At 51.8% G+C, this 16731-nt stretch overlaps 1 protein-coding gene across 1 annotated transcript in view; it reads left to right on the plus strand.

The window, feature by feature from the left end:
• The window catches only part of LOC142488077 (uncharacterized), a 246643-nt gene that overhangs the window by 119466 nt on the left and 110446 nt on the right, over positions 1-16731 (plus strand). Inside the window, exon 5 of the mRNA XM_075588452.1 lies at positions 15734-15750. Coding sequence (XP_075444567.1) covers positions 15734-15750 — 17 coding nt within the window. The remainder of the gene's footprint in view (positions 1-15733; positions 15751-16731) is intronic.

Raw genomic sequence — 16731 nt, forward strand, 5'->3', positions numbered from 1 at the left:
AGACAGCAGTATAGGTTATTTCGGTGTAGTATAGGGCAGTTAAGATATATAGGGTAAATAAGAGATCCAGATCCAGAGTGTGAGAGAGTGTGGGTGACAGAGAGAGAGAGTGTGGGGGGGAGAGAGAGAGAGAGAGTGTGGGGGGGAGAGAGAGAGTATGGGGGGGAAGAGAGAGAGAGTGCGGGGGGAAGAGAGAGAGAGAGAGTGTGGGGGGGGAAGAGAGAGAGAGTGTGGGGGGGAAGAGAGTGTGGGGGGGGGGAGAGAGAGTGGGGGGGGGAGAGGGAGAGTGTGTGGGGGGGAGAGGGAGAGTGTGTGGGGGGGGAGAGAGAGTGTGGGGGGAGAGAGAGAGTGAGAGAGTGTGGGGGGGAGAGAGAGAGTGTGGGGGAGAGAGAGTGAGAGTGTGTGGGGGGAAGAGAGAGAGAGTGGGGGGGAGAGAGAGAGTGTGGGGGGAAGAGAGAGTGTGTGTGGGGAAGAGAGAGAGTGTGTGGGGGGAAGAGAGAGAGTGGGGGGGAGAGAGAGAGTGTGGGGGAGAGAGAGAGAGTGTGGGGGGAGAGAGAGAGAGTGTGGGGGAGAGAGAGTGTGGGGGAGAGAGAGATAGTGGGGGAGAGAGAGAGAGTGTGGGGGGAGAGAGAGAGGGGGGAGAGAGAGTGTGGGGGGAGTGTGGGGGGAGAGAGAGTGTGTGGGGGGAGAGAGACTGTGGGGGAGAGAGAGAGAGTGGGGGGGGAGAGAGAGAGTGTTCGGGAGAGAGAGAGAATGGGGGGGGAAGAGAGAGTGGGGGAGAGAGAGGGGGGGGAGAGAGAGAGTGGTGGGAGAGAGAGAGTGTGGGGGGAGAGAGAGTGTGGGGGGAGAGAGAGAGTGTGGGAGAGAGAGAGAGAGTGTGGGGGAGAGAGAGAGTGTGTGGGGGGAGAGAGAGAGAGAGTGTGGGGGGAGAGAGAGAGTGTGGGGGGAGAGAGAGCATGGGGGAGAGAGAGAGAGAGAGTGGGGGGGAGAGAGAGAGTGGGGGAGAGAGAGAGAGTGGGGGGAGAGAGAGAGTGGGGAGAGAAAGAGAGTGGGGGGAGAGAGAGAGAGTTGGGGGAGAGAGAGAGTGTGGGGGGAGAGAGAGTGTGGGGGGAGAGAGAGAGTGTGGGGGAGAGAGAGCATGTGGGGGGAGAGAGAGAGTGTGGGGGGAGAGAGTGTGGGGGAGAGAGAGTGTGGGGGGAGAGAGTGTGGGGGAGAGAGAGTGTGAGGGGAGAGAGTGTGGGGGAGAGACAGAGAGAGTGTGGGGGAGAGGGAGAGACTGTGTGGGTGAGAGGGAGAGAGTGGGTGAGAGAGAGAGAGTGTGGGTGAGAGAGAGAGGGTGTGGGTGAGAGAGAGTGTGGGTGAGAGACAGAGAGAAGGTGAGATAGAGACAGACAAAGAGAGAGGCAGAGAGAGAGACAGACAAAGAGACAGACAAAGAGACAGACACAGAGAGAGGGCGACAGGGAAAGGGCGACAGGGAGAGGGCGACAGGGAAAGGGCGACAGGGAGAGGGCGACAGGGAGAGGGCGACAGGTAGAGGGCGACAGGGAAAGGGCGACAGGGAGAGGGCGACAGGGAGAGGGCGACAGGTAGAGGGCGACAGGGAGAGGGCGACAGGGAGAGGGCGACAGGGTGAGGGCGACAGGGAGAGGGCGACAGGGAAAGGGCGACAGGGAGAGGTCGACAGGGAGAAGGCGACACAGGGAGAGGGTGACACAGGGAGAGGGTGACACGGAGAGGGAGAGGGTTACACACACACTCACTCACAGACACACAGTGCTAGTATACCTGGAGAAAGCTGTGGGTCAGCCAGGTTAGATGTTTCAGCACAGAGAGCAGAATGAACAGGCGGCCGGGAGGGCCCACGTGTTTCTTCCTCTGCCTCCCATTCAGCAGAACTCCAGCTCCCAGAATCCCGTGCTACTCCGTCAGGGAGTTATCACGGATCACTTCCCAGGGGCGGCTGTGAATTCAAGGCCCGCTGCAGCCGGCGGTGGCTGGGAAGAAGCCTCCCTACCCCCCACCGTGCCTGGGCCTGCGCTCACCCTGCCGGATAGTAAGAAGAGCCAGCGCTTGTGCACCGGCAGCCTGCACACTGTGAGCCTCCTGAGATCGCCGCAAGCGGCCGACGCCGCAGCATGCCCGTCCCCCCCGAAGTGGACACTGACGCCGCAGCAAGCTCCCCCCCTCCCCGAAGCGGAACCCCGGGCAGCACGCTCATCCCCCTTCCCCCCCAGAAGCGAACCCCCGGACAGCACGCTCCTCCCCCTCCCCCCCAGAAGCGGATCCCCGGACAGCACGCTCCCCCCTCCCCCCCCCAGAAGTGGACCCCCGGACAGCACGCTCCTCCCCCTCCCCCCCAGAAGCGGACCCCCGGACAGCACGCTCCCTCCTCCCTCCCCCCAGAAGCGGACCCCCGGACAGCACGCTCCCCCCCCTGTGGAAGCGACCCCGGGCAGCACGCTTCCCCCCCCCCCCGAAGCGGAAGCGGACCCCCGGGCAGCACGCCCAGCAAGCGGGGATCGGGGGCAGGGGGGAGGAGATCAGGAGAGGGGAGGAGATCAGGGGGAGGAGATCGGTGGAAGGGGCTAACCCAGAGCTGCCTGCCACCCCTCTTCCCCGCGTTAACCCAATCAAGGAGGGAAATTATTTATTTATTTAAAAAAATAAAAAATTGGCGCGAGCAGGAGAATTCATAGAGCCGCAGCAACTACTCGCCAGCGGCCAAAAGCCACCCACCACGGGCGTGTAGTTATCATTAATTGTCGAACACTGTTCATGAGCACTCCTGCACTGACATGTGCTAGAGGGAGGGCAGGGCTGACAAAGGGGTGTGCCAGGGCTTGTGACAGGACATGAAGGGGCAGTGCCTTAGCAAATGGCTGTTAAAATAGAATACAAGAAAATTGGTCTTTCAAAGTTGTTTTTTTAAAAACAGAAAATGCTAAAAGTATTTTTTTTACCACAGAACTGATTTATTAAAAAAAAAAAAACATTACATTATATTGACTGAACTGCAGCTTTAAACTACAGATGTCATGATGAAATAAAAGTATCATGATATAATCAAAATAACAGTGGTAATATACAAAAATAGCAAAAATAGCAGGATAGAGACAGAGAATGCCTGGAGAAGGACACCATAGGGAGATATTTTAAAGATATTTTAAAAGAAATGCTTTATCTCCCAATCTATATTGATTCCTTTTGGTGGCATGGTGTCCATTGTAAATATCCAGAACATTTCCTTTTGATTAAGGATGTTCTGTCGGTTACCTCTTCGGATTGAAAGTGGGATGTCCCACTAAAAGTAAACGAATCTAAATTGCCCATTGGGCATTCTATAAAATGTCTGGCTACATTCTTCAATAAAGGTCATGCCCATTTTGGTTACCCCTGATCCGTGTATAAGGGTCTCAGAGAGTCAGCTCTTGGACCCAGTTACATTGTATCACTGTGTTATACTGTATGTAATAAACTTATTTTTTGTGTTTTTACCTTTCCGGGCATGCAATCAAGCAGGGATTGCTAGGGGATGAGTTTCAAGGCGGGGGTTTGCGGAGGAACCGTTGACAGAATGTGCCTAGTAGGTTGGGGTCCGGAGATGTCGGTTCCCCTATAAATGTACCCGGGAATCATGCCTGATTCTGGAGACATGTAGGCACATTGTCCCGGCACGACTCACCACTAGGGTACCCTGCTTCAGCACAGCCCAGAAAGGAGAATGAGGCACAGGGATAAAACATGTATTCCTGTAGCTGAGGGAATCCCTCGGTTAAGGGGGGTACCCCAGATAGTGCCAACGTGACCCACAACTAGTATAGGGTTTGTTGGTATCCCACCATATATAAGGTTGAGGGGAGACTATGAGAGCCCAGACTGAGTCACAGGGAAAGTGTGTGGGGAATACGTCAGATAGAAATAAAACTACAACATTTTTCCATTTCCGTCCCCTGTACCCAGAGACTCAGAAGTGTATTGAAATAACCTTTACTATAATGCAATGTGCTTTTTACATTCGGAACCGATATTCAAACAGGCAGCCCGAGCTAACCCATAGGCGCCGCCCGTAAGTCTGCTGGACATTGCAGTTCAAAGCAACCAGAGGATGCACAGAGGTGTGAATAGTATTTGGTCAGCGGGGAAAGGCAGAGTACCAGGTCCGGAGATCAATGGCAGTCCTCTGGGATGCCACTTGCTCAGCCAGACCTGGTGGAGCCTGCCCAGCAGATGGCATTGAGATAGCCAGGGAGGGAGGTAGCAGGGAGGGAGGTGGCAGGCTTGCGCATGTCTCTTGGCTATTTCGGTTTTCCCCCTGACCTGGCTTTTCTAGCCGGCTTGGCTCTGATTGGCTGCTTTGGGTAGTTCCCATGCATTGCTTGGCTGCTCAGTTTTGTGAATTAAACTGAAAATAGTATAAGAATCTGTGAGCCAATCAGATTCGTAGTCTCCAGTAGTAATAGCGCGGGCGGGGTTTTCAAAGTTGCTTCTGTGTGAATATCAGAGCAACCGGTTTCAATTTTGAGCCTGAAAAGCCTGCCCGCCAGAGTCTAAGTCCCGACTGTAGTGCCCAAGTTTTCAGAATCGAATGTAGCGGACACGGCTGGGATTTTATGCCGATTTGAGTTCCAGGAGATTTAGAATAACTTGCGGTCAGGAGGGACCAAGTTCTCACAAGAGAAACTAGCGGTGGTCAGGGTTAAACTCTCCCATATGGTTCCCTGCACCTAGGAAAGTCTAGTTTTCAACTCCAGTCCCAAAGTAAGTGTGTCTTTTTGTCAGTATTTTGTGTATCCTTGTGTGTAAGCGAATTTGTGCTGAATAAATTACAATTTATTTAATTACCTTATTTTGCTCAATGAATGATCCCTTTAAAAAGGTGTAAATAACCTGGTCTCCCGTGACAGGTGTATTTATCTGACAATGTATTATTGAATGTAGACACTGTCCCTGTGCCTTCTTTTCTTTTATGTACTAAAGCAGGTAATAAAGTATTTATTGAACCAACACTTTCTAATCTGAACTCATGGGGGTTTATTAATTAAACTGCTAGAGTGCAGATTGGGGCACTATTGTCTGAAAACTTCAATAGGAGTTTCTCTGTGACCATGCCCAGATCGACACTATTGTGGGTTAATGAATAATCCCCATTGTGTTCAGAACATAACTTGAAAAATAAAAACAACGACAGTGAAGTATAAAGATCAGTTTTCAAATAAATCCCCATTTCCTCGGAAAACAAATATTTCTGAAGAGGGTGTAGGACAGAGAATATTACAATAAGTGGGAGGTACAAGGTGAGGATAATGGAAGTTACCTGTATATAAGACCAGCTTCCAGCCCAGTGCTGCAGAGATGAAAGAGAGAATTAAGGTGAGTACTGCATGTCTCTTCATCCTGCTGATTATACAATCTTCTTACCTGTAGTGGTATTTTTGGTCTCTTCCAACATTAACCATGTGGGACAAACTATATGTGCAGATGCAGCAAAGGGTTTTGCAATCGCTGGCGAGTAATGATTGGATAATCTGTGATATTCTGCGCTATCACTGCCATTGAATTCTATTAAGAATCTTTGATATTCTGCATTATCAGCGGGTGCAATAACATTTGCTACATCTGTATATTACTTTATTTACATGATAAAATCTATTTTTTTAGTGAGGGAAGTATTGATGTTAAATTATTTTTTCCAGATACTGTAAGAATACTATTGATTTATTTCTTCCTAAGACATTACTAAAAGCAAACAAAAAGACTCCAAAAATGACATCAGCTGCTGTTAAAGTATACTGATGTTTGTATAGTAATGTTTAAAATACAGAGAGATTTAAGAGGCTTGAGTGACAGTTGTCTTAAACTTAAACCTGCCTCCTACCTTACAAACAAACATAATGTTGCCATAACCTGCATGCAACAGTATCAGGAATGGGAAAAGATAAGAGGTAATGTGGCAGACTGAGGAACACAGGAGAGATCATAAAGAGACTGAAAAGTCAGCTGAAGAGTTTGGGGCCAATAAGGTGAGCAGGGAGGGCACAAGAGAAACCCAAAGGTTAAGAGGAACTGATGGGCACAGCGCTGACATAATGGGTAATCTGGAAAGAGAAATGGGATGTATGTACTGTATGTATATATGTATGTATGTACTGTATGTATGTACTTATGTATGTATGTACTGTATGTATATCTTTATTTATATATAACGCCATGCAAGTACATAGCGCTTTACCCCAGTAACACACGTAACATAGCAGGAATAAGCGATTGTTATATAAAAGTAGACATTAGGAAAAGGAGTCCCTGCCCCAAAGAGCTTACAATCTAAGTGATGTGTGGAGACAGGGTGAACAAGACGAAGTACAGGATATAGATACATGAAGATCGATGGTTCATTAGGAAGGGCAGATATAAGGAAGGATTCGGGTAAGGGATGCTCCTTCAGTCATCTTTATTATATTGTTTTTAAATCTTCTTAAAATATGAGACACACTACTGTGTTTTTCAGCATTTCCATCACAGGTAAGCAAGACAATATGAAATCACACTCCCTGTCACAGCCTTTAAATCTTTCATTATTTAGAATCATTACTATTGCTTTAGCTAATGTTTTTCCTCAGGTGAAGGGTTTGTATATTCATATTGCCAAAGTATATCAAACCTAATCTCCATTTTAACAATCTCACTAAAGTTGGTATGAACCATTCCTGCTGACTAATATAACCTTTATAGTGTCGTCCTGACATTCTCGGGACTCTTCAGGACCAGTACTCTGGCGGCCCTTATGCCAATCACAGAACATCATTGTATTTTTGGGGGAGATCTGAAAGGAAGAGAAGGACTTCATGTTCCATTCCTGACATGTGGCGCAGGTCGCAACCATGTGATTGTTTAACAAGCAATTGCATGGTCGCAATGCCAGAAGTAATTAATACATTTTAATACCTAATGGAAAGACACTGGAAATAAAATATTTCTGATAAACATTTTGTTCAGGTTTTGTGCGTCTAAATGTGACTTATACATAGTAATATTTAAGGGAAATAGTTAAACATAAATGTTACTTAAACTAATACAAATATGGCGTGTCTTCAGTGTGTAGTGTAAATGCCCCATGAAGGTAAAGGTAAAATATGCAATTTTAGTAACTGTCACAAATGTGACCATTTCCCTCACATTAGGATGAAGTTCCTCGTGCTTCTGTTGGCTTATGCAGTCTCCGGATGGGCTCAGCCCTGCAGTCCTCAGCCAGGAGGTAAGAACATTCAGATGGATGTGTTCATGGTTTGGCAATAAAGAGAAGATCTTATTGAGTTTGGTGCGGTGGAGAACTTATTAAAAGCATTCAAAAATATTACATTTAGTTAAGTTAATTGACTTTTTTCGAATGAGCCAATTGCTAATTAGCTTTGTAGGTAAAATAAATAAATTTTTATTCATGTAATCTCTACAATTCACGCTCATCAAATAATTATTGGTCTACACATTTATCCGTTTGGCGAATGCTGGCATCATCATTTCTTTACAAACAAAGATCAAAATAAATGTACCTGTAGGTTCTAAAATACACTCTCAGCATTTATTTCATGTTTAAATAAAATACTTACTACTACACAGGTAATTCTCTTTGTTTTATACTTATACAGAGTTTGCCTTTTGTGACTGACATTGATCCAGATAAATGTGAGCATTAATAGTGCATTGCTCGCATTTTTGGAGAAATTGAGCTATCCCGGTAGCTCCGAGATGCACATCGCGGCTGCAACACGCTGATTGTGATCTCGCCACCTCAAGGCTGGCGAGATGGGATCCGCGATGTGACTGAAGAAAAAATCTTACTACATCGGATGGAAGTCGGGTGTCTCCGGAGCTGATCTGCATTAATATCAGCTCTGGAGACCCCCTACTTCAATCCTACAGATGTAGTCTTTTGTTTCTATCCGCTCCCGCGGGTATGGGCTGGAGCACAGTGTGCAAAGCATGGAGCCTCCACGGGCCAGTCACTTTGACTGACCCACTGACGCAGGGTAGCAGGAAGGCCTCGTAGAACGTGGTCCATCACTAAAAGCTCCACGATTTGGCTGGCTGAATTAACCTCAGGTTGAAGCCACTGTCGGGCAAGGTGTATGAGGTCAAACATTTGGGATCTTGCAGCCTTGTCAGAGGAATATGACCATAAGTGCAACCTTTGAGTCCGTGCTGCAGCGGTCAATCCCAGGCGTGCCAGAATGTCATCCTTCAACTTGTTGTAGTCGCTTGCTTGTGTTGGTTCTAGGTCATAGTAGGCCTTTTGAGGTTCTCCACTTAGGAACTGGGCCAGTATGCTTGCCCACTCAGCTGCCAGCCATCCCTCTCTTTCTGCGGTGCGCTCAAACGCCAGAAGGTACGCCTCAACATCATCTGCTGCAGTCATCTGTTGAAGCTAATGACTGGCCCGAATCACCTTGGGTCCTTGGTATCTCCCATCAGGGTCCCCGCTCAGCCTCTCAGACACAGCCTGACTCCTGTTGCAGCTCATGGATGGCACCTTGCTGTTCCTCACGTGTCACTCTGAGTGCCTCAGTGTCTATCCTGTAGGTCTCTTGCTGTGCAGTTATAGCCTGCTGTTGTGCAGCGATATCCGGCTGTTGTGCAGCGATATCCGGCTGTTGTGCAGCGATAGCCTGCTGGTGCGCAGCGATAGCCTGCTGTTGGGCAGCGATAGACTGCTGTTGTGCAGCGATAGCCTGCTGTTGTGCAGCGATAGCCTGCTGTTGTGCAGCGATAGCCTGCTGTTGTGCAGCGATAGCCTGCTGTTGCGCAGTTATAGCCTGCTGTTGTGCAGCGATAGCCTGCTGTTGTGCAGCGATAGCCTGCTGTTGCGCAGCGATAGCCTGCTGTTGCGCAGCGGTAGCCTGCTGTTATGCAGCGATAGCCTGCTGTTGTGCAGCGATATCCGGCTGTTGTGCAGTGATAGCCTGCTGGTGCGCAGCGATAGCCTGCTGTTGGGCAGCGATAGACTGCTGTTGTGCAGCGATAGCCTGCTGTTGTGCAGCGATAGCCTGCTGTTGTGCAGCGATAGCCTGCTGTTGTGCAGCGATAGCCTGCTGTTGCGCAGTTATAGCCTGCTGTTGTGCAGCGATAGCCTGCTGTTGGGCAGCGATAGCCTGCTGTTGCGCAGCGATAGCCTGCTGTTGCGCAGCGATAGCCTGCTGTTGCGCAGCGATAGCTTGCTGTTGTGCAGCGAAAGCCCGCTGTTGTGCAGCGATAGCCCGCTGTTGTGCAGCGATAGCCTGCTGTTGTGCAGCGATAGCCTGCTAATGGGTAGCGATAGCCTGCTGGTGTGCAGCGATAGCCTGCTGTTGCGCAGCGATAGCCTGCTGGTGCAGCAGCGATAGCCTGCCGTTGCACAGCGATAGCCTGCTGTTGCGCAGCGATAGCCTGCTGTTGCGCAGCGATAGCCTGCTGTTGCGCAGCGATAGCCTGCTGTTGCGCAGCGATAGCCTGCTGTTGTGCAGCGATAGACTGCTGTTGTGCAGCGATAGACTGCTGTTGTGCAGCGATAGCCTGCTGTTGTGCAGCGATAGCCTGCTGTTGTGCAGCGATAGCCTGCTGTTGTGCAGCGATAGGCTGCTGGTGTGCAGCGATAGACTGCTGTTATGCAGCGATAGCCTGCTGTTGTGCAGCGATAGCCTGCTGGTGCGCAGCGATAGCCTGCTGGTGTGCAGCGATAGACTGCTGTTATGCAGCGATAGCCTGCTGGTGTGCAGCGATAGCCTGCTGTTGTGCAGAGATAGCCTGCTGTTGTGCAGCGATGGCCTGCTGTTCTGCAGAGATAGCCTGCTGTTGTGCAGCGATAGACTGCTGTTGTGCAGAGATAGCCTGCTGTTGTGCAGCGATAGCCTGCTGCTGTGCAGCGATAGCCTGCCGTTGTGCAGCGGTAGCCTGCCGTTGTGCAGCGGTAGCCTGCCGTTGTGCAGCGGTAGCCTGCCGTTGTGCAGCGATAGCCTGCTGGTGTGCAGCGATAGCCTGCTGTTGTGCAGCGATAGCCTGCTGTTGTGCAGAGATAGCCTGCTGCTGTGCAGCGATAGCCTGCTGTTGTGCAGCGATAGTCTGCAGTTGTGCAGAGATAGCCTGCTGTTGTGCAGCGATAGCCTGCTGTTGTGCAGCGATAGACTGCTGGTGTGCAGCGATAGCCTGCTGTTATGCAGCGATAGCCTGCTGTTGTGCAGCGATAGCCTGCTGTTGTGCAGTGATAGCCTGCTGTTGTGCAGCGATAGCCTGCTTCTGTGCAGCGATAGCCTGCTGTTGTGCAGCGATAGCCTGCTGGTGTGCAGAGATAGCCTGCTGTTGTGCAGCGATAGCCTGCTGTTGTGCAGCGATAGCCTGCTGTTGCGCAGCGGTAGCCTGCTGTTGTGCAGCGATAGCCTGCTGTTGTGCAGCGATAGCCTGCTGTTGTGCAGCGATAGCCTGCTGTTGTGCAGCGATAGCCTGCTGTTGTGCAGCGGTAGCCTGCTTCTGTGCAGCGATAGCCTGCTGCTGTGCAGCGATGCCTGCTGTTGTGCAGCGATAGCCTGCTGTTGTGCAGCGATAGCCTGCTGTTGTGCAGCGATAGCCTGCTGTTGTGCAGCGATATCCTGCCGTTGTGCAGCGGTAGCCTGCCGGTGTGCAGCGGTAGCCTGCCGTTGTGCAGCGATAGCCTGCTGTTGTGCAGCGGTAGCCTGCCGTTGTGCAGCGGTAGCCTGCTGTTGTGCACCGATAGCCTGCCGTTTTGCAGCGATAGCCTGCTGTTGTGCAGCGGTAGCCTGCCGTTGTGCAGCGGTGGCAAGCCGTTGTGCAGGGATAGCCTGCTGTTGTGCAGCGATAGCCTGCCGTTGTGCAGTGATAGCCTGCCGTTGTGCAGCGATAGCCTGCTGTTGTGCAGCGATAGCCTGCTGTTGTGCAGCGATAGCCTGCTGTTGTGCAGCGATAGCCTGCTGTTGTGCAGCGGTAGCCTGCCGCTGTGCAGCGGTAGCCTGCCGTTGTGCAGCGGTAGCCTGCCGTTGTGCAGCGATAGCCTGCCGTTGTGCAGCGGTAGCCTGCCGTTGTGCAGCGGTAGCCTGCTGTTGGGCAGCGATAGCCTGCTGTTGTGCAGCGATAGCCTGCTGTTGTGCAGCGATAGCCTGCTGTTGAGCAGCGTTAGCCTGCCGCTGCGCAGCGATAGCCTGCTGTTGAGCAGCGTTAGCCTGCTGTTGTGCAGCGATAGCCTGCTGTTGTGCCGCGATAGCCTGCTGTTGTGCAGCGATAGCCTGCTGTTGTGCCGCGATAGCCTGCTGTTGTGCAGCGATAGCCTGCTGGTGCGCAGCGATAGCCTGCTGTTGTGCAGCGATAGCCTGCTGTTGTGCAGCGATAGCCTGCTGTTGTGCAGCGATAGCCTGCTGTTGTGCAGCAGTAGCCTGCCGTTGTGCAGCGTTAGCCTGCTGGTGTGTAGCGATAGCCTGCTGGTGTGCAGCGATAGTCTGCTGTTGTGCAGAGATAGCCTGCTGTTGTGTAGCGGTAGCCTGCCGTTGTGCAGCGATAGCCTGCTGTTGTGCAGAGATAGCCTGCTGTTGTGCAGCGATAGCCTGCCGTTGTGCAGCGATAGCCTGCTGTTGTGCAGAGATAGCCTGCTGTTGAGCAGCGATAGCCTGCTGTTGTGCAGAGATAGCCTGCTGTTGAGCAGCGATAGCCTGCTGTTGTGCAGCGATAGCCTGCCGTTGTGCAGCGATAGCCTGCCGTTGTGCAGCGATAGCCTGCTGTTGAGCAGCGATAGCCTGCTGTTGTGCAGCGTTAGCCTGCTGTTGTGCAGAGATAGCCTGCTGTTGAGCAGCGATAGCCTGCTGTTGCGCAGCGATAGCCTGCCGGTGTGCAGCGATAGCCTGCTGTTATGCAGCGATTGCCTGCTGTTGTGCAGCGATAGCCTGCTGTTGTGCCGCGATAGCCTGCTGTTGTGCAGCGATAGCCTGCTGTTGTGCCGCGATAGCCTGCTGTTGTGCAGCGATAGCCTGCTGGTGCGCAGCGATAGCCTGCTGTTGTGCAGCGATAGCCTGCTGTTGTGCAGCGATAGCCTGCTGTTGTGCAGCGATAGCCTGCTGTTGTGCAGCAGTAGCCTGCCGTTGTGCAGCGTTAGCCTGCTGGTGTGTAGCGATAGCCTGCTGGTGTGCAGCGATAGTCTGCTGTTGTGCAGAGATAGCCTGCTGTTGTGTAGCGGTAGCCTGCCGTTGTGCAGCGATAGCCTGCTGTTGTGCAGAGATAGCCTGCTGTTGTGCAGCGATAGCCTGCCGTTGTGCAGCGATAGCCTGCTGTTGTGCAGAGATAGCCTGCTGTTGAGCAGCGATAGCCTGCTGTTGTGCAGAGATAGCCTGCTGTTGAGCAGCGATAGCCTGCTGTTGTGCAGCGATAGCCTGCCGTTGTGCAGCGATAGCCTGCCGTTGTGCAGCGATAGCCTGCTGTTGTGCAGAGATAGCCTGCTGTTGAGCAGCGATAGCCTGCTGTTGTGCAGCGATATCCTGCCGTTGTGCAGCGGTAGCCTGCCGGTGTGCAGCGGTAGCCTGCCGTTGTGCAGCGATAGCCTGCTGTTCTGCAGCGGTAGCCTGCCGTTGTGCAGCGGTAGCCTGCTGTTGTGCACCGATTGCCTGCCGTTGTGCAGCGATAGCCTGCTGTTGTGCAGCGATAGCCTGCTGTTATGCAGCAGTAGCCTGCTGTTGTGCAGCGATAGCCTGCTGTTGTGCAGCGATAGCCTGCTGTTGTGCAGCAGTAGCCTGCTGTTGTGCAGCGATAGCCTGCTGGTGTGCAGCGATAGCCTGCTGCTGTGCAGCGATAGCCTGCTGTTGTGCAGCGATAGCCTGCTGTTGTGCAGCGATAGCCTGCTGTTGTGCAGCGATAGCCTGCTGTTGTGCAGCGATAGCCTGCTGTTGTGCAGCGGTAGCCTGCTGTTGTGCAGCGATAGCCTGCTGTTGTGCAGCGATAGCCTGCTGTTGTGCAGCGATAGCCTGCTTCTGTGCAGCGATAGCCTGCTGTTGTGCAGCGATAGACTGCTGTTGTGCAGCGATAGCCTGCTGTTGTGCAGCGATAGCCTGCTGTTGTGCAGCGATAGCCTGCTGTTGTGCAGCGGTAGCCTGCTGTTGTGCAGCGATAGCCTGCTGTTGTGCAGCGGTAGCCTGCTGTTGTGCAGCGATAGCCTGCTGTTGTGCAGCGATAGCCTGCTGTTGTGCAGCGTTAGCCTGCCGTTGAGCAGCGATAGCCTGCCGTTGAGCAGCGATAGCCTGCTGTTGAGCAGCGATAGCCTGCTGTTGAGCAGCGATAGCCTGCTGTTGAGCAGCGATAGCCTGCTGTTGAGCAGCGATAGCCTGCTGTTGAGCAGCGTTAGTCTGCTGCTGTGCAGATGCAGACTGGAGCAATGCCTTGACAACTTCCTCCATGGTGAGTTTGAAGTAGTTTTATACCCTTAGACATATAATATGGGTGCCCGCCTTTTCCACCAAATGTTACAAAATACCCTTTTTGGCTGTGAGAGGCGACAGGGTGGGGGGGGGGGGGTAGTCCAGTGCTGATTCCTCCTGGAGGAAGCTGGCAACACTGACGGCCTCTTCTGCCAGGAGTGGTGTCATTTTCGTCACCATTGACTTCCGCCTCAATCAACTGCATTCACGCCGCTAAAGAAGTTTCACTTCAAAAAATTCTCCTGCGTCACGTAACAGGGACATTTATACTTTGCGGAGATACCAGCACCCCCTACAGAGGCCTGAGTGCCCAGACCTAAAATGAAGGGGGTCAGGTCCAGGGACCCCCTGCTTCAGTAATATAATAATTATTATTAATATAGTATTAATAAAATGTAAATAAAAACAGTATGATCGCCTGTAAGAGCTGTGCAGGGAGATGCAGCTCTCTGTGCAGGAAGATAGCCTGTAAGAGCTGTGAAGGGAGATCACCTGTAAGAGCTGTGCAGGGAGATGCAGCTCTCTCTGTGCAGGGAAATCGCCTGTAAGGGCTGTGCAGGGACATGCAGCTCTCTCCATACAGGGAGATGGCCTGCAAAAGCTGTGTAGGGAGATGAAGCTCTCTCTGTGCAGGGAGATCGCCTGTAAGAGCTGTGCAGGGAGATGCAGCTCTAGCTGTGCAGGGAGATCTCCTATAAGAGCTGTGCAGGGAGATGCATTTCTCTCAGTGCAGGGAGATCGCCTGTAAGAGCTGTGCAGGGAGATACAGTTCTCTCAGTGCAGGGAGATCGCCTGTAAGAGCTATGCAGGGAGAGGCTGCTCTCTGTGCAGGGAGTTGTCCTGTAAGGGCTGGGACCCACTGCGCCCAGCGGTGCGGGCGGCCGCGTGAGCGTTCCCCACCAGCAGGGGAATACTCCCGAGCCGGTCCCAGTCCCCCCTCGCTGCTGGCTCAGTACGCACTGTGACGCGTCAGCAGCCAGGGGATCCAAGAAAATTGTGATCCCGAGCGGTGACGCGTCACGTGGTGGGGTGGGAGTGGGAGCTCTCAGGAAGCAAGGTAGGTTGTGTGTATGTGTTTTGTTGCTTACCTAACAGCAGCTGCTCCCTCCTGCAGCCCGAGTCCGTGGAGGGAGGGGAGAGTAGCGGGTCCCTCCGCTCAAGCCACGCCCCCACTCCGGCTCCCACTCCCTACAGACCGCATATCGTGTTCTGTGTCTGTCAGCGCCCCGCCTGTCTGCAGTGCGGGCGCGCTGACTGAGGGAGCGGGGCCTTAGCCTAAGAGATGTGCAGGGAGATGCAACTCTCTCTGTGCAGGGAGATCGCCTGTAAGAGCTGTGCAGGGAGGTCGCCTGTAAGAGCTGTGCAGGGAGATGCAGCTCTCTCTGTGCAGGGAGATCGCCTGTAAGAGCTGTGCAGGGAGATGCAGCTCTCTCTGTGCAGGGAGATCACCTGTAAGAGCTGTGCAGGGAGATTGCCTGTAAGAGCAGTACAGGGAGATTGCCTGTAAGGCCCCGCTCCCAGAGTCAGCGCTCCCGCGCTGCAGACAGGCGATATGCGGTCTGTAGGGAGCGGGAGCCGGAGCGGGAGGTGGGCGGGAGTGGGAGGTTTGAGCGGGAGGGGGGGGGCGTGGCTTCAGCGGAGGGACCCGCTACTTTCCCCCTCCCTCCACGGGCTCGGGCTGGAGCTGCTACACACACAAACATGCTGGCACGCATACACACACACATGCACACACACACATGCTGGCACGCATACACACATGCACATACACACACACAAACACACAGACAGAGGCAGGCACTCACGCACTCAGGCACACACATACACACACACATACACACACACACACACACACACAGACAGGCACTCACGCACTCAGACACACACACAAACAGGCACTCACGCTGCTTTCACTCCACACTCCTCCCCGCTCCCTGAAGCCTCTCCTCCCGAAGCCTCCACTCTTCATTGGCTCACAGCCACACCACGTGACGCGTCAACGCTAGGGATCACCATTTTCTTGTGTCTCATAGCGGCTGACGCGCCACAGCGCGTAGTGCGCTTTGCCGGCTCGGTAGGATTCCCCTGCTGGTGGGGAAATCGCGTGTGGCCGCCCGCACCAACGAGCGCAGCGGGACCGAGGCCTAAGAGCTGTGCAGGGAGATGCAGCTCCCTCTGTGCAGGGAGATCGCACAGGCAGAACGTCACAGCTAAAGACACTGCTATCGGTAAAGCATTTTCCTACCGAACGGTATCTGACTTGCGATAACTCTTTCTGTATGCCGTGTTAACAGAAATGTCAGACCGGCTGGTAGGAACACGCCGAGCCGATCGATACGGCAGTGATCTTATCGAACCTACCTGAATAGGCCGCTATTTTTGACCCTCTGATGAAAAATCATGGATCCTTTAAAATAAAATGTTTACAAAGGTTAAGCCTGGTTCCTGATGAAAAGGCTACTCTGGCTAATCACGAGATGTACGATTTCGTCCAGAGGGTAGATGGTTATGTATACCATACAGTACTGACATGTGGAAATCCCTGCAGCACAATTATAATAACCATTACTAAAACAATCTAATACATATTGTATTAATACATATTGTATTACTTTTGTTTTAGTAATGTTTACCACATCTGCTCCTGTCAGAGAGAGATTGGATCTCTGACATGCCCAACTACTGTACTATAGGGAATTTGTGAGTGTAATACTTACCTCTTGATTTATCCCTCACCCACTACCTTACAGGCTCCAATATTGTACATATATATTTTTGTGTTTCCACATATCCACATTGTGAACATCGGCGCTCCCCTTATCTGGAAGAAATCGTACATCAATGTAGAAACGGTCAAAAAAATGGTTGATTAAGCCGCTTAACAAATACTATTACATGGTTTTTTTTTCACATTTGTGGTGATTTATTATTTGTGTATTTCTCACTTTATTCAACTTCAGTACACTTTATTTATGTATGAAGTATTGGTTTAATTCGCTTTATTGTCATGAATTCATGACACATTCGTTAATTTAAAGATTTGTGCACTAATCACGTGTTATTCACATTTGGTAAAACTCCTATTCTAAACATGAGCGCCCATTTACAATCCTTCCACTCCTAATCTCGACACGGCCTCTTTCTGCATATAAAAAGAATCCCGCAGAGATGGAATTCCATCATTAAAAGGGTTTCCCGGGCTGTGGACAAAATAATTGAAGTCCTTTACCAATGAAGCTACTACATCAGCCCCAGCTCAGTGTGTATTTTGTGTGTGCCTGTCTTCTGTTGG

The sequence above is a fragment of the Ascaphus truei genome, chromosome 2, assembly GCF_040206685.1.
Source record: "Ascaphus truei isolate aAscTru1 chromosome 2, aAscTru1.hap1, whole genome shotgun sequence".
In the NCBI taxonomy this organism is placed as follows: domain Eukaryota; kingdom Metazoa; phylum Chordata; class Amphibia; order Anura; family Ascaphidae; genus Ascaphus; species Ascaphus truei.